Genomic DNA, 3,092 nt, shown 5'->3' on the forward strand with positions numbered 1-3,092 from the left:
TAAAAATCTATTTATCCCACTGGGATAATCTGGGACAACTTCAATTTGAGCACTGAGGAAAACACATCAACCCCCATACAGTATTCTAAAGTTATTCAACCTGAATCTAACTGGGAGGAAGCAATCAGACAACCTCAAAATGAGGGACACTCTACTCAACTGGCTTGTACTTTTGAAAACTCGTAAGAATGTGCTCTAGATGAAAGGAGCACATTCAATGTCATAAGGATGTGCTCTAGATGAAAGGAGCACATTCAATGTCATAAGGATGTGCTCTAGATGAAAGGAGCCTAAGCCGACTGACAGCTAAATGCAGTGCCTCCTCTTTGGCTGGGTTCTAGATTGAAAAAATAAGTTTTTTCGTTTTTTGTATTCACTAAGGCAAGAGAGAATATTGAAGACAGAGTATTAGAAAACAGTACTGTGTTAATGTTATACTTCCTGAGTGTGGTAATTGCGTTGTGGTTATAGGAGAAAATACTCCTTTCCTATGGTTCAGAAAGAAAAAAGTTTGCAGAAAATGGTAAACATTACAAAATATGTTTGAATCTACAAGAAAGATATACAAGAGTTTACTGTACTATTCTTGCAACTTTTGTATAGACTTTGAAATATTTCAAACCAAAAAGATGAGAAGAAGCAATTCAGCCAGAAAAATGAAGTAAAAGATCTGTTAGAATTTACATTTGCAAGTAATCTTTGCCATGTTCTCAAGCAAGGTTGCCATTTCAATGTTTTGAGATGTTTTCAATGTCTAAGAATGTTTCTAACATTCTTAAAGAACTAAGACTTAGACGATAGCTTTGGCCAGTAGAGCACTTTATGTCAAGTGACCAGAAAAAAACAAAAACTTATTTTACAATAAAAATAACTCAGTTGTAAACTCATGAGAGTAGGAACTATACACTGTAACTTTTGTTTATAATCCTCTGGTATTTTGTGCCTAACAGGAAATCAAAACAGCACTAGCTATAACCTGGAATGAGGAAATGGTGAGCATTTACATTACAGCTGAAAAGAGACAAACCAGAGGACACAGCAGATGTTACCTTTCCCTGACAAAGGAGTTCACTGTGAATTACAAATTTCCCTTGAAAAATACTGGGAAACTGTAATCCGCATAAAATACTACATATACACACACACACACACACACACACACACACACATATATATATAAATTAGGAACACCACAACTACAGAAGCCTGAGGAAAACTCTTATTACAAAAAAAAAAATAAATAAAGATTGTTGTTATTTTTATAAATCCAATTAATTACCTTTGACTGCTTCTTTTATTACGGCAACAAATTGAATCCAAAGAACATCAGGATCAATTTCTACCCAGCCAATTTGAGGATAAAGATTTTCTACCTATTGAGGAAAAGAAGATTTAGTAAAAACAGCATTAGATCAAGTCAGTAGCATGGGTATTTGGGTCTCAAAACTACTGGTTAAAATAATTAATATGATTTTATTATCTAATTAATTTTTATTAAAATTGAGAAAATACATATATAAAATAACAAAGGACTACATGCCAACATCAAAATAGCAGTAACTCATGAGTTCACAGAAGATTTTAGCTTTGTTTATCTCTGCTTTTATTTTCTAAGTTTTCTACAAGGTATGTTTTTAAAATAAGAAAAAAGGCTTTTAAAAATTAAAAATAAATTTAAAAAAAAGTGAATTCCAGTTCAGACCATGATAGAGTAAGCACACTCCACCCTGTCTCTTCCACTAAATACAAATGTAACACCTGGACAGAATCCATGGAGCAGCTACTGTGGACTCTTAAAAAGTATATTGCAGCAGGTGGACTGCAGGAAGTAGATAAGAATTCAGGTACCATGGAACTGGTGGTGAGTTTCCCATTTTTCTTCTGAAATCCCCTGGCTTAGACTCAAGACATCCTGAAAACTAGAACTGGGAACTAGGGCACAGAGGAAGTGCCAGAAGCAGCTCTACTGTTTTGGCTCAAAGAATGAGAACGCGAACTCCTAACACTCAGAGGAAATGGAAGAGATCTCCCATTTTTCTTTTTTCCCTTGTCTCCATACTTTTGTACCCACACAATCCTGCAGCAGTGGCAGCAGCAGTTAATAGTGGTATCAGTGCATCTCAACAGGTACCTAAAATCCTGAGGAAGGTGAAACTTTCTCTCCAATCAGATGAGCGGTGATCCAAGAGGGTGTGGTCAACCCTATGGCTTTTTTCTCTGTGTGTTTCCACAGCCTAACCCCAGACGTACCCAGCCGAATGGGGTAAGAAAAGCCCCAGCTTTTTGGCCAGGAACCATAAGGGGAGGTTCAGAGAATCAAAAAGTACCAGGGCCGTCTCAGAGACGGAGGAGCTTGGAAAAGATACCACAGAAAGTTGTGTATGAACTCTTAGGCTCATCCCAAAGCTGCACTCGTATGGATGTAATCCTAAACATTATACCAAAGATATTAAAAACAGAACTAAAGGACAGACCACTGCCCAGGTCCCAGACTAACTACTAGGTTGCACACACACAGGGCAGATCCAAAGAGTACTGCCAAGATTTTGAAAACAAATCTGACATTGAAACTGCAGTCCACAGAAGACTTAATTTGTAGCCTGAACCCAACTGCAATAAATACCTGCCAGAAGAAAAACAACAAAATTCCTCATAGGATTTATAAAACCCCCAGGGTCTTTTAACATAATATTCAAAATTTCTAGGATACAATCCAAAACTACAAGGTATATGAAGAACCTGAAAAATCTAACTCATATTGGAAAAGATAATCAAGAAATGCCAATGCCAAGATGACACAGATATCTGATAAACAGTCTAAAGCAGCTATTAGGAAAATACTCCAAGAGGAGTGAATACACTTGCAACAAATGCGAAGACAGAAAGTCTCAGCAGAGGTAACTGCAGTAATCATTTAACTACATATGTGCATATCAAGGTCAGTATATCAAGACATCATGAAGAATGCCTTAAATATATCCCATTTTAAAAAGAAAGAAAAAAGGCCGGGCACGGTGGCTCAAGCCTGTAATCCCAGCACTTTGGGAGGCCGAGACGGGCGGATCACGAGGTCAGGAGATCGAGACCATCCT

The 3,092-nt window shown here is 37.2% G+C and overlaps 1 protein-coding gene across 1 annotated transcript in view; it reads right to left on the reverse strand.

Annotated features, from left to right (window-relative positions):
* Window positions 1-3,092, reverse strand: part of GK5 (glycerol kinase 5 (putative)) — a 72,470-nt gene that overhangs the window by 60,996 nt on the left and 8,382 nt on the right. The window contains exon 2 of the mRNA XM_012002662.1: window positions 1,280-1,373. Within this exon, the coding sequence (XP_011858052.1) occupies window positions 1,280-1,373 (94 nt within the window). The remainder of the gene's footprint in view (window positions 1-1,279; window positions 1,374-3,092) is intronic.

Source organism: Mandrillus leucophaeus, unplaced genomic scaffold (genome assembly GCF_000951045.1).
Source record: "Mandrillus leucophaeus isolate KB7577 unplaced genomic scaffold, Mleu.le_1.0 Scaffold693, whole genome shotgun sequence".
Classification (NCBI taxonomy): Eukaryota; Metazoa; Chordata; class Mammalia; order Primates; family Cercopithecidae; genus Mandrillus; species Mandrillus leucophaeus.